Raw genomic sequence first — 26470 nt, 5'->3', positions numbered from 1 at the left:
GGGTTTTCAAAAATAATGAGTTTAATAATAATTTACTCATTATGGGTTTGACCTTTAAATTGTTTGTCTTTATGAAAAATGTGCACAATGTAAATAAAAATAAATGATTGTTTGATGCTGTTGTTAGTGCTTGTTTAATTTTGTTGTTATGCATATGTCGTTTATGCAAAACTAAATATACATTTCTTTTAGGCTTCAGAATTATATCTAAATGAGTTGGATAGATTTTGCAATACTAGTTAATTTCAATGTAGAAATCAGTTTTGTTTAATATTTCTTTTCTTTCTTTAATCCAGACAAGAAGTAGCTGAAGACTCCTCCAGTCTTCCTGTGCCAATGCCTCGCGTGAAGAAACGTTTAAGTGCCACTTTCCCAGAAGACGTCTCCATTCCCAGTTCCTCGTCAGCCAATCAACATGAGGTTTCAGAAAAGGCAAATAATGAGCCGACAGTGCCTGTTCGTAATAAACGAAGAGCTGCACAGGATGCCATAGACCTTCAGGGAAGTTCCACAGCTCCCACATCGCCAACCAGTGAAACAGAGGTTGTTAAATCTGCAGTTTTTTAATTACATTGATCATATTACCATAGTGACATCAATGAGCAGGTGGTTAATTTGTTTTTGCCTTCAATTCTAGATTGCGACCTTGGTGAATTCAAGTCAGTTTCTGCTGGAATGGTGCCAAAAGGTCACACAAGGTTACAAGGGTGTCCGGATCACAAACTTCAGCACCTCATGGAGAAACGGCCTCGCTTTCTGTGCCATCCTGCATCACTTCCATCCAGATAAAGTGTGGGTGTTTTTTTATGTGGAAGAAGCCATTAAGCTCATTTCATAAATGTTACATGGGTTATGGATTTTTTATCAATCCAGTTCTACTCAGTATTTTGTCTTTTTGTTTGTTATTATGTCTTTAGAAATTATGAAATGCTGGATCCATATGACATTAAGCGCAACAACAAGAAGGTGATACACCCATTTTCAAATTAGATAATGACTTCTTTCTTTTTTTAATTTCCTTTGACTGTGATCTAATTGACTGATCCTATTAACTGTTGTTTTATTTTAAGTCTAAACTGTATGTTCAAATGTTACTGTACAAAACAAATTACAAGACCATTTTTGCTGTGCACTTACCTTAATGATTATAATTCTGTCATCAGCAAATTGTAAAAATAAAAATTTCCTATTTTATTCAAAGGCGTTTGATGGCTTTGCTGAACTGGGAATCTCTAGGTTGATAGAGCCCTCTGACATGGTGCTGCTGGCAGTTCCCGACAGGCTCAGTGTGATGACGTATCTCAACCAGATCCGCACCTGTTTCATGGGCCAGGAGCTCAGTGTCATACAGATCGAGAAGAACAGCAGTGAGTCCAGTTATGCTGTTGGTGAGAAGAGGGAGGAAGCCGACCCAGAAGCCGCTGTTCGCTACTGCACAGAAAGGCTCCAGGGCAGCGGCTTTACCCTAGAGACCAACGGGAGCTTACCTGAAAAGGAGGTCAAGGACAGTGCTGGTGTTTTGGTGCCACCTCCAAGAACAAAGCGAACGCAGGATCCGAGCCAGGCTGGAGGATCAGGGGTCGCTCAGCCTCTGGTGGCACCACCAAGAACTCACACCTCAAAGGCTTTTTCTCATCTCAAGGATGCAGATCTTGTTAAAAAGCGCAGATCGAAGCTGCGGGGAGAGTCACTGGATGAGGCTGAACCACACGAACAGCAGAGCGGTACAGAGGTAAAACATTTCAATTATACTTCACTGGTCAAATGTTTGGAATTATTAAAAAATTATTTTTGCTAAAAGTCTCTTATGCTCACCAAGGCTGTATTTATTTGAACATACTGTGTTTTAATATATAATTTATTCCTGCGATGGCAAAGCTGAATTTTCAGCATTGTGATTAATTAATCGCATCCAAAATAAAAGTTTCCGTTTAAAGAATATGTGTGTGTGTACTGTGTATATGTATTATGTATATGTAAAGACATACACATATATTTTGAAAATATTTACATGTATTTACGTGTATATATTTATGTTCATATAAATTATATCATATAAAGATATATTTCATATATAAACGCAATTTTTTTTCTTAAATATAAACATGCATGTGTGTGTGTATTTATATATACATACTAAATATACAAATATACACAGTACTCACAAAATCTTTTCTTTTGGATGTGACTAATCGTGATTAATCATTTGACAGCACTAGTTATTAGTCTTAAATTGAATAGAATGGAGTATGGTCAGTGCTTGAAGATGAGTTTGAAACACACACAAAATTGTTAATAATAATAACTATCATGCGTAAAAGCTAAACATTTTAAGTGAAATGAGATTTGTAAATGGTCTGTGTACTTTGCAGTTTCATGCATTTTTCACGAAATTCATTTTAACCAAACATATACAGTATTCAGTATTATACAGAACTCATCATATGTGACTGTATACAGTAGATGTGTTGTGATGGCTCTTGTTGGCAGTTTGCGCTCTGTTTAATTCAGGTTTTTGAACATGTGGTTCATGTTTCATGAGAAAGATATTATTTTCGGAACTGGATTGTATAGCACTGTATTTTTGTCTCCTTGTGAGGGTAATAATTTTCACATTTTCGTATAATTGAGTTATCTTTATAAACAGTGTATTACTGAGCTGCTGTGCATTATGTTTTTGTACCCAGGAAAGTGAAGCAGCCAAAGGAGGTTCAGAGTCACGTAAGTTTTAACTCAAAACATACTTTTCAAAGACTTTATGTTCTGACATGTCAAATCCATAACATATTTTCTGCAAAATGTAAGAAATTATGAATGTTTTTTGGTTTTATACTATTGTAACGTGTAAATTAAATGACCTATGGCATGCATTTAAACAGTTTAAGATGTATTGTTCTTCTGTCTTGTTTGTGTAGAAAACGTAGAGAATGTTGAAGAAGGCACTGCAGGAGAGCATCAGGTCATTTGATGATTTGTTTGAAATATTGGCTAAATATAAAAAGTATTTTATAGATTGGCTTATATGTAATAGTATTGTATAGTAAACTGACTCCAAACCAATGCTTTATAGGGTGGTATAAATGGGTGTGAGTATTGTGTATTTGCAGGATGTCAGTCAATATGTACTTAGTGAGATGCAGGCGCTGGAAGCTGAACAAAAGCAGATAGACCGCAGAGCAGACATTGTGGAAAGGAAACTAAGAAGACTTATGGAGTCTGGTAAATCACTGTTTAAAGTAGTAGTATTATATATATATATAATATATACAAAATGTACACACATCTCCAGATTATTATTCACATTTTTCACTAACTTTAGATTATGATAGATTATGTGCTAAGCAAGTGACAATACATTTACTTATTGTGGCTTGATGAAGCTGTTCTCTTATCTACACTTGAAGGTAGTGATCGTGTAGAAGAAGAGACACTGATTCAGGAGTGGTTTACCCTGGTCAACAAGAAGAACGCTTTGATCAGGAGACAAGACCATTTGCAGTTACTGTAAGTCTTTTCACACTTACTCCAATTTTGTTTCACTGTACTTATTAAAATGATGATCTCTCTAAAGCTTTATTTGAACAGAGGCTGATTTAATATACATAGCTAATAATTATCATTCATTTTGTGTGACAGACAAGAAGAGCAAGATTTGGAGAGGAAATTTGAGCTGCTGAAGAAAGAGCTACAAGATTTAATGGCTGTGGAGGGTACGACTGTGAAGTGGAGAACTATATAGCTAAGAATGAAAGAAAATGTGTACATATGATCAGGAGCATATGCATGTGTTTTTACATATTAAGGACATTTTGGCACTCATCAAATATCAGTTTTGGCATGTGGCACCTCTCACTATCCTCAACTTTTTGTCTTGCTTGTTTTGTAAAACTGAAGAATGGAAGAAAACCCAGGCCCATAAAACCAGAGAGCAGCTGTTGTTGCAGGAGCTGGTGTCTTTAGTCAACCAGAGAGATGAGCTCGTGCGTGATATAGACGCCAAAGAAAGAGGGTGAGATTCATTCACATTACAAAATATACTCAGTTCTTTTTTTAGACCAGAATTGAAATGTTGTAGCTTTGTGTAGCAAAGACTGAAGTAAATAAAATACATTCAAATAGAAATTTGTGATTTTAAATCATAATATTTCACAATATTAGTGTTTTTACTGTATTTTTGCTTGTTGAGCGTTTCTCTTTTTCTTACCTTTTCTCTGTCGTCTCATTCTCAAGGGCACTTGAAGAGGACGAGAGGTTGGAGAGAGGACTAGAAATGAGGCGCAGGAAATATGGAAGTCGGAAAGAGAAGTGTGTGTTACAGTGAGGGATCCTGTGCACCTGCTTTTATACAGGATTGTCCACCATTAAACACTGTGCTGATGGACTAGTGAGGTGTGTGTGGACCACATCACATTAAATGATAAGGAGATTGTGACTAGATGAATTCTCAGTCCTCGTGTTGAACCATGAATGCTCATTTCAGGGTTGATTAAAAGTTGTTTTTTTTAGAGACATTTTTAGTCTGAATAAGTGAAATAGACAGTAATGGTCAATAGACTTCTGACAGCAGTTCTCGTTTTACATTTTCAGTAAAAATAATATACGTGACCTTTGCAGTGTTATTACCTTATTTAACTTGTGTGTAAAGTTGGTTGCTGCAGTGATTTTAAGGGATCTCAAAGCTATTTAGAATAGTACAGTACAAGTATGAAAGAAGGATCAGGCAGTTTTATAAAAGACACTGCTTTGTAACAAAGTCACACATTTAACTAACCCAACAAACAGACAAAACAGCAAGAAAGCATGAGAGAAAATAAACATTTTGCACAAAATGTCTCTATTAAGACATCATTTGAACAATATGATCTTAATGATGTCCCTCCAAATACTGTTACAGTGGTTGGTTTTATTTGAAGAACCTAATTTCACAGGATAAAAAAAAATACAAACTGTCAAAAAGAGAGTTTGTGCATGAACATTGAGTGTTAGCATTTTGTTTTAAAATATTTGAATGAAAAAAATTGGAATGTATTTATATAAGATCATTTTTTATCCATGTATGGTACAGAATGCAAAAGAAAATGTACCCTCAGCAATTCATAAGAATTTCTTCTTTAAAAAAGTGTGTGTTATAGAATTTTTTTTGAGTGACTGGTTGTTTAGAAACTCTCAACTCTTTGATTTTAGCTGTGACCCTGTTTACACTGTTTGAAATGTCATTATTCGACAGTGAATTGTTTTTGAAAAGTCCTGGTGTCAGCTAACACACCTACAGCTGACAGGTCTTTTGGAAATAAAATTGTTTTAAAATTCTTCATTGCATCCGACCTGGTGGTTGTTGAACAGAAACAAGTTCAATAGTGTGTTTACAAGTATTGTGCAGTTTTCTTTTAAAGGAAATATGTGGTCATCATCAGTATGTGCAAAGGGTCCCAAGTAAGGCCACTGGACTCAATAGAAAGAGCTGATTTAGCAGAGCTCTATAAGTTTCACAGGCAGAGCTCCACCCAAAATACAATGATTCACCATGGCATGTGTCTTATGTCAAGCAAGCATAAATGCAGATGCACACACACATAATCATTTCTTTACCAACAAGGGAGTTGTAGGGAGTGTATTGAGGGGTGTGTAAGCATGGAAAAAAATTGTTTGTTTGTTTGTTTTATTAAAAGAAATGTTCCTTGAAGTGTTTATATAGAACCTTAGCCTTTTTTTGTAAATTGCTGTGAAACATTTTTATCAAATAATAAAGGCTAATTGTTAGATATTATATTTTTTATAGATGGTTGTATGGTTCACTTCCCTATTAAATGGAAACATCAGCACATAACCATTTCTCAAAAATTCCATATATACCACAGTCTTGCACAACATTTCTACAAAAGAAGCACTGCCTACTCAGATATGCTTCCTAACGGAACAAAAACTAGACCATTAAAGTGCGCTTTTCCCCTTTCTTTCTTCTTCTTTCTGGCAGTCACTGGCTGAATACCTGATAAACATTTGAAAGTTCATAGAAAGCAGGGATTTGTTCACGAAAAAGGCCTCGGGTTATTCCGCTTGACGCTGGACTACAATCAAAGAAAGACATATAAAACATTATTAGTAATATTAAGTTCTACTGGCGTTTAAAATAGGGGGAAAAGAACCGGAACTATAGCTAAGGACTGCTGAAGTTTGAAGTGGATTCGGAAGTAATAGTGAAAACATTTATCTTTGTCGGACTAAAGGAACCTTTCTTCAATATGTTTTATTTTTTATTATTTATTTCATGGACTGTCTTCGCTGATGTGTCCGTAGACCTAACACCAATCAGAGGTAAGACTTGCAGGATATGTTATGGGATATTATGTCATTGTAATCAGGCTCTATAAAAGTGCGTTTCTTTTTAGAAGAAATATTTGATTCAAGCAAACAGCCCAGACTACAATGGACATTCTCACCATCAAACGCTGTAAGTAGCTAACACAGTTTCTATGTTATCTATTCGCCTAATTCCATAAAGGTCTAGGTTTTGTGTTCCTCAAACAATGACTTTTACGAAGAAAGCCTGTTTTTATAATAGGCTGCACATGTACTTTTTTTATTTACAAAAAAAAAAAACATATTCATCCATTTCCCGGAATATGCTGTTTTTATAAATGCATGTTACATTTTTATTATACATGTTTAACTGTATATAAATATAATATATATAACGTTTATGAAGGAAATTTCTTCTTATATATATATATATATATATATATATATATATATATATATATATATTCTTCAGAAATCATTCTAATATGCTGATTTAGTGCTGAAAAACGTTGAACAGTTGTGCTGCTTAATATTATTGTGGAAGCCATTTTATTTTCAGGATTCTTTGATGAACAGAAAGTTCAAAAGAACAGCATTTATGTATAAAATTATAATATTGCCATGTTTTATAACATTATAAATGTTTTGAATGTAATTTTCTTGTGAATAAAAATTATAAAAAATTATTCATGCTGATAATAATTGATCATTTTATACAGATAATAAACTAACAGATGTATTGTTTACTAATGGTCCATTTTTAATTATTAAGAATTGAATAATGAAATCAAAATAATGATTTGCTTCTCTTTTGGTCAATATAAGTGGAATGAAACACAAATGAAGCTTGGAAAAGACTATACACACTCTGTCTATCAAGCTTGTAACCCAGAATTGGATAATGATCACAAAACACTGTGGACCAAATGGATCCCCAAACAAGATGCCCATAAACTTTTTCTGGACCTAAGTTTTGCCCAAGCGGACCAGCAGCCTCTTTATATCTATGTGCGAGAATCGAACCAAATGCACGATCAGTACTATAGAAAACCAAAAATACCAGCTCTTTTCAAGATCGCAGTCCAGCATCCGTTTCCTGATGCTGTCCCTCAGGATGAGCACCTGAGCCATGCTAAGGGCCTTGAATTGGGAAAGATCTCTAAGAAGGGTCTTTTCCTGGGATTTAGCCACAGCAGCAAGTGCACTTTTATTGCTTCAATCCAGGTGTTCTTCCTGAAATGCCCAGCATTTGTTTGGAACCAAACGAAATTTGAGGAAACAGCAGCAGGAGTGTTGGCGAGAGGAGCGTGTGTTAACGGTTCTGTGGAGATCAGCACCCCAATGAGGGAATGTAAAACAAATGGGACGTGGGGTCCGCCGCAGGGGTCATGTGTCTGTGAAACAGGATACCAGACAGATGGAAACTGTTCAGAAGGTGAGACAATGTTATATATGTCTTAAATGACAAGTTTTCATCATCTGAAACCTGAATAAATAAGCTTTTCGTTGATGTATGGTTTGTTAGGATCTGACAATATTAGACCGAGATACAACTACTTGAATATCTGGAATCTGAGGGTACAAAAAATCTAAATAGTGAGAAAATTGCCTTTAAATTTGTCCAAATGAAGTTCTCAGCAATGCATATTACTAATCAAAAATTAAGTTTTGATATATTTACTGTAGGAAATTTACAAAATATCCATACAATGTTTTTTTGGCTATTGCTACAAATATACTTATTTGTAATATAAGTAAATAAATATACGCGACTTATGACATTTTATTTGACAATCTAAGTAGAATCAAGAGAGAGAGAAATAAAATAAATATGTTTAGAATCCTTATGCCAGCAATACATAAATTATACACAGTCTTCACAGAGAAAGCTTTTTCTGAATGGTAAGAAAAATGATGATTTTCAACTTTAACATTGCTTTTAAGATAAAATAATTCTTCAGTTTTAATATAAGATAATATAATATAAGTCTTCAGTGTCACATGATGCTTTAGAAATCCTTCTAATATGCAGCTTTTTATATCATAGTAAAACCACAGAGCATCTTAGCATGGCATCATAGAAAGGAGTTTTGCACAGAAAAGCTCTACTGACTGATATTGTCATTAAAATATGGTGTTAGTTTTTGTGTTATACTGTATACAGTGCTGAAATTGTATGTTGTGCTGGTTTCAGTAAGACCTCCAGTCAGCCTGTTGTCCCCTGCTGACACCACAGCTGATTCCAGCCTGGGACTCTCTCCTATCCTAACTGCTGGTCTAGTGTGTTCTCTTATGGTTCTTCTCATTCTCATTGCTGTTGTGTACATCTTTGTAAGGAGTCACAAGCTCAGGTAAACATATTGTATTTGAAAATTCAAATGTTTATGCATTTGCATGCTTGTCCAACATAAACAAGTCTTGGTCCTTCAAAATCTTTAGAATAATGGTCAATGCATAACATTTTCATTTAAATTTGTATAACATTTTAGCATGGCAATAGATTTTTTTTTCTGTTTAGGACAAGTGAATATATCTGTACTGCATAAAATATATTGTTTGCTGCTTTGTGTGTATGTATTCAGTGAAGGTCAAGAAACAGAGCCCATGTCTGGTGTGACTCGATATCGACGCTCTCAAGAACAAGTTTACATTGTTCAACCGGAGCCTATCAGCAGTGAGTCTGCTTCTATTTTCACCAGTTTATGCTTTTTTTCTCAGAAATGCATGTTATAAACTTAGTTGTGAGTTACAGTCTCAAATACTGAGTTTATACATCTCAAATTTTTATTTTATTTTTGCTCAGAATTGCTAGAAAATAAGGTAGAATTGCACTCAGAAAAGGCTTATTGTGAGATCACCATTTTAATCAATTTGTCATGCTTCGGAAACAGGCTTCTATATTTACTCCTATACCATATAGAAAAAGACATAGAAGTTGTGTAAACACAGTTAAAATGATGATTTTCATTCAGCTTGTAGGATGAGCAGCTCTGATCAGGTTGTTGAATATAGGCCTTTTCCTACCAGAAGTACAGCACTTTTAGGGGAAGTGTCTCAGCATGATTATGGATATGTACAGCTGCATACTGACCGACCTCTGCTGGAATCCACAAGTATGTTTGAGTGAGAAGTCACTTTTGCAATTCATTCCTGTCATCTATGCATTCAAATTTCCGACAGCACTGACTCATACCAAGTGTGCTACCAACATTCATAATACTCAATAAAAATAAAAATCCTTCACTCTGCATTTTTCCTGTGTGTCTGTCTTCCTGTGTCAGGATCAGTTGAGGTGCTGGAAGGAATGAGTGATAGGCTGCTGTGTGATCTTAGAGACGTGATGGTGGAACGTACAAAGCTGACAATGGGCCAAAAGCTTGGGAAAGGTATAGACAGACTCTCACCCTGATCTCTTTTTCTGGGTTTTGCACATTTTTCTGCACAGACATAAAAAGATACTTTTGAACAGGTTGAAATGCATCCATTATTATATACAGTATTTATTATATATGCAAAAAAAATGTATTTGTACTTTTGCCAGTTAAATAAAGGTTAAAGTGAATTAATATCACAGATTCTTGACTTTTGATTGCATTTTACAAAACAGCCCAACTTTTTTTGAAATTACGGCTGCATTTTAAAAAGGAATAATTGAATAAGGAATAATTTAATTGAAAACAGTATTTTGAATGTCATTTTGCATTCTGCAAACGGATTCTTATGCTGGAATTTTTCCATCTGTAGGAGAATTTGGGGCCGTCTATGAAGGTATATTTTCCCCTCAGAAAGGACAAGATATCAGAGTGGCAGTGAAAACATTGAAAGGTATATAGTGTGCATAATGCAACGAGCAAGTGATAATTCTGATAATAAGTAAAAAAGTATGATCTTAATTTAGAATTAAGTACAAGCTTGAGACAATGCAGTTTACACAATAAATAAAAATCAGCCTCTATCTTGCTGTCATGTCATTAAGCATTTCTGTCAAATCAGGTGCAGTCCACAGTAAAGAAGATCTGGAGTCCTTCCTTAAGGAAGCAGAAATTATGAAGCATTTTGATCATGTGAATGTAGTCAAATTGCTTGGTATGTCTCTCCTGAATGAAATTATTATTTCATGCTTGAAATCTAGGCTAAAATCTATAATTTATATGTAGTTGGAGAGGGATATTTGGGATAACCTGATTTCAAAGGGCACAGACGTTTCCATGGCAACTGATTATCTGTGGCCTGTATAGTCCTGTCCAAGGGCAAAGTGTGAACTTCCACACATTCCTCTGGTGATGCCTGTAGCTGCACATTAACAGTGGGATACGCTTGACTTTTACCTCCTGCTTCTCTCTGACCTGAATAATTATGGGTGGTGGTGGGGGGGAGGGGGTCTGTTATGGATCATAGCAACTGTAATGTGTAATAATGTAATTGGCATCTGTTCAATGCTATGATTAGCAGCCAGCCAAGGTCATGCATTATGTAGTGATTGCTTTAAAGGAGCAGTGCAGCTACAATGGAAATGATTGATAGATTGATTGTATACCCTATAATAGACTTCCGGTGTCATCCGCTTCTATTAATTTTACCTGTCCAAAAAACAGTCTATTTTGCTTGAAATTGCAGCCTAGAAATTCTTACTATATTATTTAGATTTATTATGCTACTGACAGATAAGGTTGTTTATGTCCACCAGGGGTTGCACTGGAGCGGGACCCGGAGTCCTCCATCCACACACCGCTTGTTATTCTTCCGTTCATGAAGTATGGAGATCTACACAGCTTCCTCAAAGCGAGCCGCTACGGTGATATTCCCATGGTCAGTCTCACACGTGTACAACACCTGCTTGAGGACTTCTCCTTCTTTATACTCTTGTTTTACCTAAAGGGTTGGTTAAAATAACCACACAGCTGATTATATACAAAAATGGTTCCTTCTCTCCAGTTTGTGCCTTATCAGAGTCTTCTGGGTTTCATGATTGACATTGCTGCAGGAATGGAGTATCTCAGCCTTCAGGGTTTCTAACACAGAGACCTGGCTGCCCGCAATTGCATGTGAGTCCACAGGAGGGGAGCAGAGAGCACATTACACAATAATGTCCTGTTAAAGGTGCTCTAAGTGATGTCACACATTTTTTAGGCTAAAACATTTTTTGTCACATCCAGCAAACATCTCCTCACTATCCGCTAGCTGCTTGTCCCCTGAACACACTGTAAAAAAAACAGGGTCTCTCTAGACACCACTGGCTCCACAAACAACAAGAAAAACAAACTGGGCTCACCCGCACCATGAAACATAACAAACTGTTCCAGCCAATAACCGACAAGAAAGATTTGGTGGTGGGGTTTGGGGGTTTAGTGCACGGAAGAGGTGGAGGGAGGGTCTAGCTAGCCTCCATTTTGTTTGACAACAATTAGAACGTCAACAAGAAGTTACGACTCCCGGCATCGCTTAGAGCACCTTTAATACTTGCATTGTCTTGAGAAGAAGCCACGCCTAATGTTGAATAAAATGTTTTTCCCCCATACTTACCCAGTGCTGGATTCACACACCTAGTTTGGCTTTCACAGGTTGGGGGATGATCTGCATGTCTGTGTGGCTGACTTTGGCCTGTCTAAGAACATCTATTCCAGTAACTACTATAGGCAGAAGAATATGGATGTTAACATGCCTGTGAGGTGGATGGCTATAGAGTGTCTGTCTGACTTCTTATTCACCACCAAGAGTGATGTGGTCAGTCCTGTTTATGCTTCTAATGCAGGATTAATACAGTGCTTTGTTTTAAAATTGATCACTGCTTTGTGTGTGTGTGTGTGTGTGTGTGTCTAATTTAGAAATGAGTGAAATAGTTTCTTTGTATCATATTACAAGCTGAACAACTGAAGAATCAGACATTTTTTCCCCCTGTATAGAACATTGAGGACATTTCTGACCCTGATTCTTACAATCTTACTGAAAATTAAATAATAATAAAAATAGTTTTTTATTTTTTATTTAATTTCAGCTCCTCCTTGAACTGCCACCTTAACGTGGTGGAGGGGTTTGAGTACCCGAATGACCCTAGGAGCTATGTTGTCCGGGGCTATATGCCCCTGGTAGGGTCTCCCAAGGCAAACAGGTCCTAGGCGACGGGTCAGACTAAGAGCGGTTCACAAATCCCTTATGAAAAGATTACATAAAAGGACCGTGACGTCGCCCGGTATGGCGCAGCCGGGGCCCCACCCTGGAGCCAGGCCCGGGGTTGGGGCTCGTATGAGAGCGCCTGGTGGCCGGGCCTCCCCCCACGGGGTCCGGCCGGGCTCAGCCCGAAGGAGCGACGTGGGGCCGCCTTCCCGTGGGCTCACCACCTACAGGAGGGACTGTAAGGGGCCGGTGCTTAGAGAATCGGGCAGTAGTCGAAGGCGGGGGCCTCGACAGCCCGATCCCTGGACACGGAAACTAGCTCTAGGGACGTGGAATGTCACCTCACTGGCGGGAAAGGAGCCCGAGATTGTGCGTGAGGTTGAGAGGTTCCGACTAGCGATAGTCGGGATCACCTCTACGCACAGCTTGGGCTCTGGAACCACACTCCTCGAGAGAGGATGGACTCTTCACCACTCTGGAGTTGCCCATAGTGAGAGGCGGCAGGCTGGTGTGGGTCTGCTTATAGCCCCCCAGCTCAGCTGCCATGTGTTGGAGTTTACCCCGGTGAACGAGAGAGTCGCTTCCCTGCGCCTTCGGGTCGGGGATAGGTCTCTCACTGTCGTTTGTGCCTACGGGCCGAACGGCAGTGCAGAGTACCCGGCCTTCTTGGAGTCTCTGGGAGGGGTGCTGGAAAGTGCTCCGACTGGGGACTCCGTCGTTTTACTGGGGGATTTCAACGCCCATGTGGGCAACGACAGTGACACCTGGAGGGGCGTGATTGGGAGGAACGGCCCCCCTGATCTGAACCCGAGTGGTGTTCAGTTATTGGACTTCTGTGCTAGTTACAGCTTGTCCATAACGAACACCATGTTCAAGCATAAGGGTGTCCATCAGTACACGTGGCACCATGACACCCTAGGCCGTAGGTCGATGATCGACTTTGTGGTCGTTTCATCCAACCTCCGGCCGTATGTCTTGGACACTCGGGTGAAGAGAGGGGCGGAGCTGTCAACTGATCACCACCTGGTGGTGAGTTGGATCCGATGGCGGGGGAGGAAGCTGGACAGACTCGGCAGACCCAAACGTACTGTGAGGGTCTGCTGGGAACGTTTGGCAGAGCCTCCTGTCAGAGAGATCTTCAACTCCCACCTCCGGCAGAGCTTCGACCGGATCCCGAGGGAGGCTGGAGATATTGAGTCCGAGTGGACCATGTTCTCCACCTCCATTGTCGAAGCGGCCGCTCGGAGCTGTGGCCGTAAGGTCTCCGGTGCCTGTTGAGGCGGCAATCCCTGAACCCGGTGGTGGACACCAGAAGTAAGGGATGCCGTCAAGCTGAAGAAGGAGTCCTATTGGGCCTGGTTGGCTTGTGGGACTCCTGAGGCAGCTGATAGGTACCGGCAGGCCAAGCGGACTGCAGCCCGGGTGGTTGTGGAGGCAAAAACTCGGGCCTGGGAGGAGTTCGGTGAGGCCATGGAGAAGGACTATCGGTCGGCCTCGAAGAGATTCTGGCAAACCGTCCGGCGCCTCAGGAGAGGGAAGCAGTGCCCTACCAATGCTGTTTACAGTAGAGGTGGGGAGCTGTTGACCTCAACTGGGGATGTCGTTGGACGGTGGAAGGAATACTTCCGAGGATCTCCTCAATCCCGCTGTCACGTCTTCCATTGAGGAAGCAGAGGCTGAGGGCTCAGATGTGGACTCGTCCATCACCCAAGCTGAAGTCACCGAGGTAGTCAAGAAACTCCTCGGTGGCAAGGCACCGGGGGTGGATGAGATCCGCCCTGAGTACCTCAAGTCTCTGGATGTTGTGGGGCTGTCTTGGCTGACACGCCTCTGCAGCATCGCGTGGCAGTCGGGGACGGTGCCTCTGGGATGGCAGACCGGGGTGGTGGTCCCTCTTTTTAAGAAGGGGGACCGGAGGGTGTGTTCCAACTACAGGGGGATCACACTTCTCAGCCTCCCTGGGAAAGTCTATGCCAGGGTACTGGAGAGGAGAATCCGGCGAATAGTAGAACCTCGGATTCAGGAGGAACAGTGTGGTTTTCGTCCAGGCCGTGGAACACTGGACCAGCTCTATACCCTCTACGGGGTGCTGGAGGGTTCATGGGAGTTTGCCCAACCAGTCCACATGTGCTTTGTGGATTTGGAGAAGGCATTCGACTGTGTCCCTCGCGGCGGCCTGTGGAGGGTGCTCCGGGAGTATGGGGTCCGGGGCCCTTTGCTAAGGGCTATCCGGTCCCTGTACGACCGGAGCAGGAGCTTGGTTCGTATTGCCAGCAGTAAGTCAGACTTGTTCCCGGTGCGTGTTGGACTCCGGCAGGGCTGCCCTTTGTCGCCGGTTCTGTTCATGATTTTTATGGACAGAATTTCTAGGCGCAGCCAGGGGCCGGAGGGGGTCAGGTTTGGTGACAACACGATTTCGTCTCTGCTCTTTGCGGATGATGTTGTCGTGTTGGCTTCATCAAGCCAGGACCTTCAGCATGCACTGGGACGGTTTGCAGCTGAGTGTGAAGCGGCTGGGATGAGAATCAGCACCTCCAAATCCGAGGCCATGGTCCTCAGTCGGAAAAGGGTGGCTTGCCCACTTCAGGTTGGTGGAGAGTTCCTGCCTCAAGTGGAGGAGTTTAAGTATCTTGGGGTCTTGTTCACGAGTGAGGGAAGGATGGAACGGGAGATTGACAGACGGATCGGTGCAGCTTCTGCAGTAATGCGGTCGATGTACCGGTCTGTCGTGGTGAAGAAAGAGCTGAGCCGCAAGGCGAAGCTCTCGATTTACCGGTCAATCTACGTTCCTACTCTCACCTATGGTCATGAGCTTTGGGTCATGACCGAAAGGAAAAGATCCCGGATACAGGCGGCCGAAATGAGCTTTCTCCGCAGGGTGGCTGGGCGATCCCTTAGAGATAGGGTGAGAAGCTCAGTCACCCGGGAAGAGCTCAGAGTAGAGCCGCTGCTCCTCCACATCGAGAGGGGTCAGCTGAGGTGGCTCGGGCATCTGTTCCGGATGCCTCCTGGACGCCTTCCCGGGAAGGTGTTCCGGGCGCGTCCCACTGGGAGGAGACCCCGGGGAAGACCTAGGACACGCTGGAGAGACTATGTCTCCCGGCTGGCCTGGGAACGCCTCGGTGTCCCCCCAGAAGAGCTGGAGGAAGTGTCTAGGGAGAGGGAAGTCTGGGGTTCTCTGCTTAGACTGCTGCCCCCGCGACCCGGCCCCGGATAAGCGGAAGAAGATGGATGGATGGATGGATTTAATTTCAGTGTTTTGCAATGAAAGAATAGTTCCCTTGAAAATGAAAACCAATGGATGCTCTACAGCAGGGATAGGCAACTTTGGTCCTAGAGGGCCACTGTCCTGCAGAGTTTAGCTCCAACCCTAATTAAACACACCTGAACAAGGCAATCAGTATTTTCCGGATTACTAGATAGATACAGGCAGGTGAGTTTTTATGAGGGCTGAAGCTAAACTCTGCAGGATAGTGGCCCTCCAGGACCGGAGTTGCCTATCCCAGCTCTACAGTGAATGGGTGCCGTCAGAATGAGAGTCCAAACAGCTGATAAAAATACAGTAATCAAGTAACTCCAATCCATCAACTAACATTCCTTTGAGTGGAAAACTGCATGTTTGTAAGAAGCAAATCATTGAGACATTTTTAACTTCAAACCATTGGTACTGAGTTCTCTATCTGTAATATTGCTTTCTCCAGTAAAAAGTCTTATCTTAATCAGTGTTTTACAAATATGCTGCTTTTCACTTCACAAGATGTTTGTTGATGGACTGGAGTTGTGTAGATAGATTGTGGATTATTGTGATGTTTTTATCAAATCAAGTCACCTTTATTTATATAGTGCTTTTAACAACATAGATTGTATCAAAGCAACTGGACAGTATTAAATAATAAAATAGTTTGTCAATAATGCAAAAATGCAGTACATCATTGAATTCAGTGATGTCGTCATCCAGCTCAGTTCATTTTAAATAGTATCGGTGCAATCAAGTCGACAATATCACTAGAAATGTAATTTTATCAGATGTTTGGACTCTCATTCTGACGGCACCCAACTGTGATGCAATGATAAATTCTCCAAATCAGATCTGATAGAGAAACAAACTCACGTACATTTTGAATGTCATGAGGGTGTTAAGTTTTGTTGATACATACCGGAATGTGTGTGTATATATATATATATATATATATATATATATATATGTGGGTTTTAAACATCCAGTTAAACACAAACTGTTTGAATAGAACTGGTCCTAAAATTTTTTTTTTTTTGAGAAAACATAAAATATGACCTGGATACGTTTTTTTAATAGCATTTACCCACCAAAAATATTTATACCTTATGTCTCCCAGTGGTCTTTTGGAATAACCATGTGGGAGATCACATCCAGAGGGAAGGTGCCTTATCCAGGTATCTCTGGCCATGAGCTCCTACACTTCCTGGAAAACGGACACCGTCTCAAACAAGGGGACAATGACAGTAAACTGTAAGCACATTTTTCATCAAAGCATCCCAAAAAGTAGCACTGAGAAAACTGAATGATTATTTATAGAAAAGTCTGTTTTATCAGGAACCTGTGACTAAGCCTTTATCAAAACCTGTCTATTGCAAGACTAATGAAATCAGTAGCAGACGTTTATGTCTGTTTTTAGAATCCTCATGAGTCACGGCAGTAATGTGCATAATCAGCTGAATTATAAATCATTGTATATGATAATGTTTTGTGCATGTTTTAGAAGCATAAATGGCAAGAGGGGTTTTTAAACTACAGTTCTGGAAGATGATTCGGTCTTGTGCTTTTTGTGTTCTCTCATTGCTGCTCTCCTTCTCTATTTTCCTTTGACTCTTCCTCTGTCAGATATGAGCTTATGTTGAGCTGCTGGCACAGAGATCCCTCTCAGAGCCTCAAAGCACTTCTGTCTGAGCTTCCAGCCCTGGAGGCCAGCGATGAGGGCCACTACATCAACCTGGGTCTGAAGGCAGCCAGTGATCACCAGGACAGCGCAGAGACCCTGGAGCCTGAGGGGGAGAGGATGATGTAAACCACATGTACTATACCTGCCTAAACCAGTGGGCGGCTTTGTTCTTTTCTAGACTCCTGAGGGAAGAGGAGGAAGACCTGCTGTGCATTACAATTTATTATGAGAATGTAGTCCACAATATGCATATTTTAAGCATTATGGTCAGATTTCGGTTTCAGAAATGACATAAAACTAAACATTGCTAGAAGTACATATAAGAATTCACATTTATCAAAACATATATTATGTTTATACATATACAATATTGTGATTCATATTTTTATTTTTCTACTTTTCTTCTACACTGTCGTCAATATATATATATATATATATATATATATATATATATATATATATATATATACCCCCTCAGGCTTTATATATATATATATATATATAAAGACATGAATAAACACGAAAAAGCAAAAACTGTGGAATTGTTTGTCAGTGGAATACATTTTCTTTTATGATTTGATGTGCCATTTTGCTTTATGCAATATATGTGTAAAATATATATATATATATATATATATATATATATATATATATATATATATATATATATATATATTTATATATATACATCATAAGTTGAAAAGCTCACTTGATCGGCTGAATCTCTTGAATCTCTGGCTTGTGTCTGTGAGATCGGTCCATGATGCCACGTCATCTGATGTCACTGCCGCACCTGCGCAGCCATCTTGTACTTCGAGCGAGGGGCAGATCGGAAGGAAGGAAGAAAAGCAGAACAAAATAACAGTGTTTTGAGTTACATGGTCAGTAATGTCCGTCAAGTGACTGAATCCCACGACAAGACAGTGTTGAGGTGTGATCGGAGAACGCTGCCCCAGTGCCTCGTTATTCCAGACCTAACGTTACAAGTCATCCTCTTCATCATTATCGAAACGAGAAACGAGTCCGATCTTCTGCTGAGCCCGAAGACAACGACACAAACACGCCATGAATCCAGAATAGTGAGTATTTGTCGGTTAGACTAGTGTTGCGGATGTCAGTGTTTGTATAACGTTAGTCACGAAGCGTCAGTGTGAGGAACGGTACGTTAGCTTTGTCTAGCCTCAACGGCTAACAACGTCCGGAACTTACGGCGAATTCAAATGATATTTGCTCATTCAGCCTTTAGGTAGACGGGGGTTGACTCTAACGAGCAGTATTATCGCTACTGTACTAATAACTGTCGTCATTTAGTGTTTATAGCACGTAATTTTAGCATTTGCCGTTTTGCGTGACGTCATCTTGGTGTGTTGCGTTGCGACGGAGTGACGTCATTAGTTTACGGATGGCAGGCTAAATCCAACTGTCAAAATGGATCATGCATGTGAGCCCTTTAAATGCACGCACACAGTGTTTTGAGCCACATACGAGCTTGTCATTGCGAGGCATTCAAGTGTCATGTGGTTTTTATTAGGCCTGTGAATCGCAAGTCAATTTCTACAGCTGGAAGAGGTCGTGAGAAGGAGAAGCTTCGCATTAATTGTGTTTTCTTAGTAGCATGCAGTCAGTTTACAAGTCTGCGTACATACAGACGTCTTTAGTTTATCAATTAGATTATTTGTAACATCCATAATTTTAAATTAATCTTTTTCACTGGCAACAATGAACCCAAACATTTTTCAAACTCTTCCCTGTTTGCCATTGGTCAGTTAAACAGGTAGTCCCGCCCCAAACTCTTACCATTGAGCATGTTGATATGCCAGACCTGGTCAGTTTGCTCAAACAGATTTCACTTCTTTTCTGTGTTGTAAAAGGCGAAGTTGTACACTTTCAAATGTCAGTTTGTAAGTCTTCATCCTTAATTAAATTAACTAAAATATTTGTATCAGCATTGTGGCCTTTGACTGACCCACTTATATCCAATTTATGGTGTTGTTTTAATTGCAAAAAAAGTGTTTGACTGAAATGTCCTTGTTAAAACCGATAACTGAACACTGAAAGGCTTTGCTTGTTTGAGATTATTGTTTGAGGGTATAACACGTCTTGGTTTTCTCTTGACACATGCAAGCTCTCTGTGTGTCATTAGCCTGCTGAGAGTCACGATTGCTTCACAACTGTTGTGTGATGCAACATTTCTCAGTCTAATGTTAGTACTTGAATTCAGAAACCAGAATAGGCCCCTCGTTGAGACGGTCATCGCTGGAATCAGATTGGCTCAGCTGTATTTGGAGCTGGTGTCAGGGGATACTTTGTTTATGCTGATTTTGTTTTGAACCGACTTCACCATCAATGTGAACCAGATTCCTCACTGTTGGTTTTTGAAAATGGCAGTTGATTTTGCAACTTGTTTACTTGTAACATTTTCACAATACTGAGGCCACTTTTTCAGTTTAACCTATATGATAACCCAATGTGATGTGCTGTATGATTAGTTCAAGACTATAATGCAGTGTCATTGATATTTTAACATAACGGGACTAACACCATTCCTACAAGTCAGTATGCACACCAAACTCTTTACAGTCCAAGCATCTTTGTTGTTGGTCTTGCTGTGTACAAAGAGACACTTATGTTCCCATGAGCCAAACTATTTTAGACCACATGATTTACAAAAAGCTAGCATATTGTATGCTTATCATCACTAATGTAACTACTGTAGCAGTGTTGTCATTGTAAATTAAAACTAGAAGTATAAAAAAAACAGCCTTTGTTCATTTAAATGAAGCTTGGATAAAGTAAAAAAAAAAAAAAGAAAATGAAATTCCTGTTCCTGTGGCTCAGTGGTAGAGCATTGCATTAGCAGCGCAAAATGTTGTGGGTTCAATTTCCAAGGAACACGTTAGGTAAAAAAAATAAAAATAAAATGTTAGCCTGAATGCACTGTAAGTCACTTTGGATAAAAGCATCTGCTAAGTGCATAAATGTAAATGTAAAATAAATAAAAACATGTAAACAAAAACTAGAAATGTAACTAATGAGTAGAAATAATAATAATAATAAATACTGTTGTAGTATATCAGTAATACTAACAACGCTGTATGGAATAATAAAAAATAAAACTTGAGGTCTTATTTTATTTGAATATACCATTTAATAAACAATTTATATTCAAAACTGTAATACGATCATGTTGATGTATTTTAATAAATTAGTTTCCTTTTAGTGAAAAAGGCATGACAGAATTATGAAAACAAACTGAAAATATAACACATAAAAGTAATTCAAAATATTAACAGTATATAAATAACACTGTATGCAGTTCTACATCTTTAGATATGTAAAATGTTTTAGTCACCCTTTTGACTTGTAAATGTCAAGTGTTTTAAATTGTAAGATTTTAAATTGATCTTCCAAACTGAAATCTATTCATGTTGGTCTATTTAATGTATTACTGTTGTTAATTTTAGTGACTACCTGTTCAAACTGCTCCTCATCGGTGACTCTGGAGTCGGGAAGTCGTGTCTGCTGTTGAGATTTGCTGTGAGTACAGGCACAGATGGGTTGCTTTGTCAGCTTCTGCTCATAAACATGAGTTAAAAATCAACTGAAAACATGCAGTCTGCAAATGATATCGAATTGACTGAATGTATTTTATAGTAGATGTAGTATATCCACACATTCACTCTCCTGTTTGTCTTGGCTCCTGCAGGATGACACATACACTGAGAGCTACATCAGCACCATAGGAGTGGACTTCAAGATCCGCACCATTGAACTTGATGGCAAAACCATTAAGCTACAGATTGTAAGTCTATACATTCATTTTTCACACATTCTATGATGGCATGACAGTCTCTAGTATGCACACCAGTACATGATGAAGATGACCTGCTTTCTTGGGACAGTAGATGAATCTAGTAACTCATTACATTGTACATGTGAAAAGGGGGCCAAAGCTTTATTAGAAAAATGCATAGTTTGATATTACTTTGTTTCTTTCTTTTTCCTTCTCATAGTGGGACACTGCAGGGCAAGAAAGATTTCGAACCATCACTTCCAGTTACTACCGAGGGGCTCACGGTATCATTGTGGTTTATGATGTCACGGATCAGGTGAGACGTCATGAGAAATTCTCCTCCCTTGTTTGATCTTAATTTAACAAGGCACAATTTGCTGCTGAATTAATAATGAATCATTGTCAGTAAGTCTCACAGACGTTTACTGTATACTGTGCTGATGACCTGCTTGTCAGATATCTGTTATTTCAAGTGCATTGATAAAAACACCAGTTTTATTTTAGTATTGTTGCTAAAATGCACATTAATATTTTGAATTCGCATTTATTTTTATTTTCAGCTTTGCATTTTCATCCAAATGTTTTTTTCTGAGGTCATTTTGTCTTTTTTTTGTATTTCTATTTGCCTTTATTTAAATGTTATTTTCAGTAATTTTAGTACTTATTAAATTGAAGTTAAAATGAATTGACATGGTGACATTTCAAATTTTTATTTACGTGCTCCCATTAATATGTATATTTTATTTAATCTTTTACTGAAAATTATTTCAGCAGTTTTAGTTTAGTTAGATTTATCACATGAAATGTTGAAATTAAGAGTTGTTTTCTGTTCCCTGCTTTCTCTTAAGGAATCATATAACAATGTGAAACAGTGGCTACAGGAAATAGACCGCTATGCCAGCGAGAACGTTAATAAGCTGCTGGTGGGGAACAAATGTGACCTTACCACCAAGAAAGTAGTGGACTACACAACAGCCAAGGTACTGATATGTCAAAATAGACGAATCTAATCTGTTTTAGTTTTTGATTTAAAATCTCTGTTCCCCTTTTTATCAAAACTAGTGGACTTTTCAAGCCCAATTGCTTCCCATTTTTGTGACATTGGTAGCAAAATAATGCACTTACCCCTACAAATACTGCAGCACATGCTAAGGGTTAGACCACTGCGATGACTTTCTCACATACAATTTGTTGACTTTAATATTAGTCCAAAAATAAAAGTATAAAGAAAATGCAACTTAATCAAATATATAAACACACAGGCTACAGCCAACTGTATTTAATGTGTTGTGTCCAAATTGTAATGACCTTTTTTTATTTTTTTAAGATATATAAAAACATTTTAACATGATTGTTACTTGCGCATTCAGTTGATCAGAAGTTTCTAGCCATGCAGCCTTTCTCTCTGGTTTTAACTATACCTTTTATGGTTATCAGTAGAACATTACAATACAAAATTACTCTTTCAAGCATTAAAAACACTAAATTAAAAGTTAAAATCAATAGCTATGTTTCAAATTAAACTTTTGCACAAAACTGGAATATTGCATAAAAAGTGCAAATAAAGTACCATTTCTATCCAACGAGTCAAAGAGAACAAAATCGTCACGTCCTGGTAAACTGTGGCACTAAATATCACTCATAATATAGGTGAAGCCACTGAATATAATAATTTTCATATATGATATAAATTACTTGTACCTTAGAGTAAACAGACATAACACAATAAATTGCTGTCAATGCTTTCAGAGGTGGATGTTGCCGTTTGGGAACGCAGTCATGTAAGACAATTCTACAGAAATACTTTGATGACAGGCTTTGCTCAGGCATTTCAGAATGACCATAACAACATATAGATGCTGTGAACGAGATCGGTCTGCTGCTAGTAAAGTTATCCCTTCTCATAGCGCAAAGACACACAACTTTTTTCGATGTGCATAGGGGAATTTATTCGGTAAATGTTTCCATCGTACTTTATGTGCATTTTTTCAAAAAAAGAAAAGTTTATCCTACTCAAATGAAAAGAAATAATATAACGCAGACTACATTTTTACTGATAAGAAGAATACACATTTTACAAATTTTAGCTAGTATAGGGCTGTATTAGGCAGCTTAAATTTGATTTACAGTTACTGCTGTCATTAAAATACACTTATATGTAGAATTAAAATTCTATGTGTCACAGTTAATGTCCAACAACAAATAATTTGGCAGAATGTATATTTTACTCCGAATTATTGCGCTATTATATTTAGCACGCATGTGCTCGTGAAACCTCGCCCACTCCTGACAGTAAAATGGATATATTTGCATGACTTTCAAATATTTACATGTGGAGAAAACAGTGTCTCAAATAGGCTTTTTGCCATAGTGGATCTATTTGATCCATGATCGACATTAGGACTGCGTAAGAACAAGTGTGCACTGTGGACATCATATGATCTTGACTCATTGAACCTGGATCGAATTAGTAAAATTGTGTGAATTTAAATTGTCGTTTATGAAACTGCTTTAGTCCCGATTGATTTTTTTTTAGGTGATTTCAAGTCAGGGTTTGGACTTTTGAATCCCCGCTTTTCTTAGCGTATTTTATGAAACAGCACCCAGATATAATCATAAAGACTTGGGTTTAAACTCACTTTGACCGTAGCCACTTATAACACTTCAGTAAAAAAACATCAGTTTAAAAAAAAAAAACACATATTTTGAAATGCCTCACTCTGTTTTCTTTTTACCTTAAAGGAATTTGCTGATTCTTTAGCAATCCCCTTCCTTGAGACGAGCGCTAAGAATGCCACGAATGTGGAGCAGGCCTTCATGACTATGGCTGCTGAGATCAAGAAGCGCATGGGCCCTGGAGCCACAACCGGAGGAGACAAGCCCAACCTGAAGATCGAGAGCACTCCTGTGCGGCAGTCTGGCGGCGGCTGCTGTTGAAGAGCCTTAGCGTGCACACACACACACACACACACACACACACACACACACACACACACACACACACAACCATCCCTTTCCCTCTCAAATGCATTTCTCACACACACCAAAAAAAAAGCGTTCTCACGGGAGGAACCACTGCATTAAGAGCCAACGTCTAATAGCCTTATGGCTTCATTCATGACACCATAGTTTTTTTGTTTTTATTCTCCTTAGCCTTTCCTTTTGTGTAAAACACCTCAGCTCTTTTTCCTCCCTGTGCACATTAATAACCCCACCCACATCCATAACCCCGCCCTCTGTACTTAAAGTCCATGATGGAGCTTTAGTACAGTCATGTGTCCACGTATAGAAACAAATGAGAGCAGATCTAGGGGCGATTCTCAAATCCTCCTTTTAAACAACTAGCGAGGTTGCGTTAAGAACGTAAATCCGTCTCCCTAGTATTTCTAATTCTCTCACATGTCGTCACTTGAATGAGTTTTGTGGGCGAAAGCATGGCTTCTGAAGCTGAATCGACAGGAAGTCCACTGCATACAAAGTCTGCAATATTCTTTACTTGTTCTCATCCTACTAGTATATTACTGTTATTATGGTGATTTTTAAGATTGATTTGTGTTTTTTTTTTTTTTTTTCTGTTGGTTTTTGTTTTTCTAATGAAGGCTTGTACAAAGGCTTACTGCTGTCATTGATATAGTCTGGTCAGGGAATGGGGGAAGATAGGGATGTTTTGTGTTCATAATCTGGATTTTGGGGGTCTAGGCTTTAGGCTGGTTGATGAAAGTTACTGTTCCCTCTACTACTTCAATGACTTCGGCTACTTTGAATCGTGCATTCAAAATTAATGCATGAACACCATCTTGACACATCGAGGTTGTATTTTCCTGCAGTCAGCAGTTTTGTGGCTTTGGTTTGAATCCTCAGATCTATAATTTGGTGTCGTTTTACCATTTAATTGAGCCAGACTTCCAATCCATAGTGGTCGCTGCTGCCAAAAACGGTCCATCATGCATTATGTGTGTGCTCTGTATTTATTTACATATGGTAAATATATTTACATATTTGTGAAGGGCCTTAATTTTGCCACAGATGAAAGCATGGTAGCTCCATGGATCTGGTTTAGTGTGCTGTGGGGTTTTTTTTGGGAATATTGTGTGTTACATCTAGGACTATTGGGATTGACTGGTCCAGCGCAGGAGACCGGATATGACCTCCCATGTTCTTTAATGAGAAATATTCAAACACTTTCAAATCCACCTACAGATGGATCTTTAAAGGTCTAGAAGCTCACTTAGATGTTGCCTTCAGTGATCAAAGAGGCTTTTATGGATCCTGCCCTCTTCTCCACATGGTTGCAACTCAAGCTTATCAGCATTTTCAAACAAAAAACAAAACTGCAAATGATTGGTCTGATGACAGTGTTTTTGACCTGGCTGTTTTATTATGTACAACGTGGATTTAGAAAACGTAGAGTTTGTGAACTTCATTAGTATTAGTGCATCACTTGATCTTAACTAGTCTCACCATCGTTATATTAGATCACTTTCACTCACTGAGCCGGTGTAATCTAGTTTTACATCTGCTGACGTAACCGCACATACTTGTCACTAATATTGTGTGCTGGATTTGCTTGTACTATTTTGTAAGTGAACTGGTAGCGTTGGGATGGAGGGAGCAGTAGCTGGGATATGGGTGCGTGTGCAATGGCTGGGAACGAGGGACGGGCAAGGGGCAAATGCGTTTGGGAACATTCCTTTGATTTTAAAGCCGATCCGTCGTGGATCCCGTGTTATGTCTGTGTGAAAATCAAGTCTCATTTAAACCTGCACTCATTCACACACTAAACAAGTGCTTTTTTGGGATGTGTTCGGAAGGGTCTCTGTTTTCTCAAACCGTCTGCTGTCTTTTGATCTATGAATTTTGTGGTAATGTGTGGGGTTATCGGAATGATGAAGGGTATGGGGTGGGGGGTGGTTACTTAGGAATGTGATGGAGCATTTTCGTCTTTTTACTTTTTACCCATGTCATTTGCACATCTAATTTTTGGAATTAAGACACGGCGATGGTAAAATGGCAAGCACCTCTTTAGTAGTTTCCCTGTCTAATATACACAGTCTTTCTCTATCGCCCTTTGCTTGCTCACCCCGGCGCGGTTTCATAGCTGGGTTTGATCTCGTTTTCTCTTCTCTGTACATATTATAAATATATATAATAAAATGATCAACATGAGACTTAAAGATGTCTTTTCCTGCTTGCTTTTCTCTTGTGAAATATTGTGTGGGTGGTGAGGTAAGTATCACTTCCTCTGTTTGCTGTAAATTTGATGACTTGTCATTTTGAAAGTTGAATCGCACAAAACCTGTCAGGAACATGTCTGTGGCAATTACAATATTGCCATATAATTACA

At 39.2% G+C, this 26470-nt stretch overlaps 3 protein-coding genes across 5 annotated transcripts in view; all 3 read left to right on the top strand.

Moving 5' to 3' along the window:
* The window catches only part of ehbp1l1a (EH domain binding protein 1-like 1a), a 41838-nt gene extending 36528 nt beyond the window's left edge, over positions 1–5310 (top strand). For both annotated transcript variants that reach the window (XM_059526212.1, XM_059526220.1), the window contains 11 exons: positions 297–543; positions 638–792; positions 918–966; positions 1202–1732; positions 2688–2721; positions 2916–2959; positions 3108–3219; positions 3405–3504; positions 3637–3710; positions 3895–4009; positions 4231–5310. In XM_059526212.1, the coding sequence (XP_059382195.1) occupies positions 297–543; positions 638–792; positions 918–966; positions 1202–1732; positions 2688–2721; positions 2916–2959; positions 3108–3219; positions 3405–3504; positions 3637–3710; positions 3895–4009; positions 4231–4321 (1552 nt within the window). In that variant the 3' untranslated portion in view covers positions 4322–5310. The remainder of the gene's footprint in view (positions 1–296; positions 544–637; positions 793–917; positions 967–1201; positions 1733–2687; positions 2722–2915; positions 2960–3107; positions 3220–3404; positions 3505–3636; positions 3711–3894; positions 4010–4230) is intronic.
* Positions 5311–5904: 594 nt separating this feature from the next.
* On the top strand, positions 5905–17756 carry si:ch73-40a2.1 (uncharacterized). Of its 2 annotated transcripts, XR_009425734.1 has the most exons (14): positions 5905–6315; positions 6390–6451; positions 7126–7735; positions 8495–8651; positions 8883–8974; positions 9273–9413; positions 9582–9686; positions 10045–10125; positions 10294–10386; positions 10988–11109; positions 11285–11345; positions 11862–12024; positions 16770–16903; positions 17276–17756. XR_009425734.1 is itself a non-coding variant. In XM_059526201.1 (12 exons), the coding sequence occupies exons 1-11, from the start codon at positions 6243–6245 to the stop codon at positions 11314–11316; spliced, it is 1617 nt and encodes a 538-aa protein (XP_059382184.1). In that variant the 5' UTR covers positions 5905–6242; the 3' UTR covers positions 11317–11345; positions 11862–12001. The 2 variants fall into 2 exon arrangements, 1 of the variants encoding a protein (XP_059382184.1); XM_059526201.1 differs by lacking the exons at positions 16770–16903; positions 17276–17756 and having other exon boundaries at positions 11236–11345; positions 11862–12001.
* A 351-nt stretch (positions 17757–18107) lies between these two features.
* Positions 18108–26300, top strand: rab1ba (zRAB1B, member RAS oncogene family a). The gene is made up of 6 exons (XM_059526184.1): positions 18108–18412; positions 20798–20870; positions 21040–21135; positions 21347–21442; positions 21975–22106; positions 23869–26300. The coding sequence occupies exons 1-6, from the start codon at positions 18399–18401 to the stop codon at positions 24061–24063; spliced, it is 606 nt and encodes a 201-aa protein (XP_059382167.1). The 5' UTR covers positions 18108–18398; the 3' UTR covers positions 24064–26300.
* The last annotated feature ends 170 nt before the right edge of the window (positions 26301–26470 follow it).

Source organism: Carassius carassius, chromosome 3, assembly GCF_963082965.1.
Source record: "Carassius carassius chromosome 3, fCarCar2.1, whole genome shotgun sequence".
NCBI classification, from domain to species: Eukaryota; Metazoa; Chordata; class Actinopteri; order Cypriniformes; family Cyprinidae; genus Carassius; species Carassius carassius.
The sequence above is the reverse complement of the archived record's forward strand: the minus strand, read 5'-3'. Positions and strand labels throughout refer to the sequence as shown.